The sequence below is a fragment of the Dreissena polymorpha genome, chromosome 4 (assembly GCF_020536995.1).
Source record: "Dreissena polymorpha isolate Duluth1 chromosome 4, UMN_Dpol_1.0, whole genome shotgun sequence".
In the NCBI taxonomy this organism is placed as follows: Eukaryota; Metazoa; Mollusca; class Bivalvia; order Myida; family Dreissenidae; genus Dreissena; species Dreissena polymorpha.
Genome location: NC_068358.1, coordinates 17453014 through 17454545, shown reverse-complemented (window position 1 = coordinate 17454545; position 1532 = coordinate 17453014). Strand labels below are relative to the sequence as shown.

Here is a 1532-nt window from a genome sequence, read left to right as displayed (position 1 = left end):
ATATTCGTTTAGGTGGATCCCCGCTGTATCCTCCGTGGTTGGTATCATTATACTTATATCCATCGGTGTATGTATCTATAAGATGTGCTGCCAGACACGTCATCCAGGTCACGCCATTATGCCGTACGGGAACCAACCCAACGGTTAGTGAAACGATATCTCAAAACACGTTGCACATGTTATCACTAACATAATAACCCATTCGACGTATGTTCATGTGAATAAAAAATCTATACAATCTAATAATATTTGGTTCCTATTGATTAAACGTAAATACATGATTTTAACGACACATCATTATTTCGTACTATTTTATAAACAATCATTTATACCGACAAACACGTGTATTAATTGAACCGTCATTATTGTTTACCTCGAATTTGTGATATGTACAATTCCAGTGACGGTGGTGTCGTCCAACACCGCTGCTATGGCCCAGATACCGGGCGGCTACGCCTATCCACCGTACAATATGCCTTATCAGCCCCAAGCCCCATGGCCCGGATCGTACCAGGAAAATAGTGGGGCCGGACCAGCGTTCCCACCACCATACGAGGGAACATCCACAAAGCAATAGATTCTTAAACAGAGTACTATTCTGCTTCAAGGAGCGGTTTTCAATTTAATTACTCTCATGTGTGTTTAATTGTCAAATATAGTGTACTAAAGTGTTTCAGTGACACAGTTATTTGTGTGTGCTTGTCAAATACGCCATTTTCATTTACTATATATGTGCCTTCGAAATTGATTAATACCGAATGAATAATCGTACTTCCGTCGTCTTGAATCCTCCATTTAACGAGGCAGGACGATGTTGTCGTTTTCAATTATTATATAGAAAATATAAGTATAATAATAAAAATCATAATCTAATCAGCTTAGTTTATAAATTGAACTTTTATTTGTTTTTTGGTATAGTTAAATATAGTTAACACATTTATGCCTAGTGGACTCTCCCATCCTTCTAAAGTGGATCAATTTATTTCCAAAATTAGGGATGTCTAGTATATTTATTTCTATATTCAGAATATTTCTTACAGAAATACCTTTAAGCAAGCAGCGCAGACCCTGATGAGACGCCGCATCATGCGGCGTCTCAATTGGGTCTACGCTGTTTGCCAAGGCATTTTTTCTAAACGCTAGGCGTTAATGGGTTAATATTTGAGACAGCGAAACTATCAAAACTATTTAAGGTAGCGCACCCTTAAAGATTTCCCACGATTTCTTCGAAGGTTAAAGAGCCTAATATTAGGTGCCGTAGCCTTGTGGTTAAGATTTTCCCGAGCAGGTTCGAATCCTGCCGACGACGTATACTTTTTTGCGACGGGTTTTATTTATTTTCTAACGTAAATTGATTTAATATGGCATATAAGCTATGTTCATTGTTAAATATGTTGCAATTTTTATGCACATTCTTCAATTTCTAAAATTAAAAGAACGTTATGGCTAAATTGGGTGATTTACTGCTTAAAATACGAACCATGCATGTTGCATTTTTATTTTTATTTCAAAAAGTAAACGGTAAGTCTGTA

General features: G+C 36.8%; 1 protein-coding gene across 3 annotated transcripts in view; it reads left to right on the top strand.

Annotated features, from left to right (window-relative positions):
• Nucleotides 1-1532, top strand: part of LOC127877937 (uncharacterized) — a 6368-nt gene extending 4836 nt beyond the window's left edge. For all 3 annotated transcript variants that reach the window (XM_052424263.1, XM_052424264.1, XM_052424262.1), the window contains 2 exons: nt 13-143; nt 402-1532. In XM_052424263.1, the coding sequence (XP_052280223.1) occupies nt 13-143; nt 402-577 (307 nt within the window). In that variant the 3' untranslated portion in view covers nt 578-1532. The remainder of the gene's footprint in view (nt 1-12; nt 144-401) is intronic.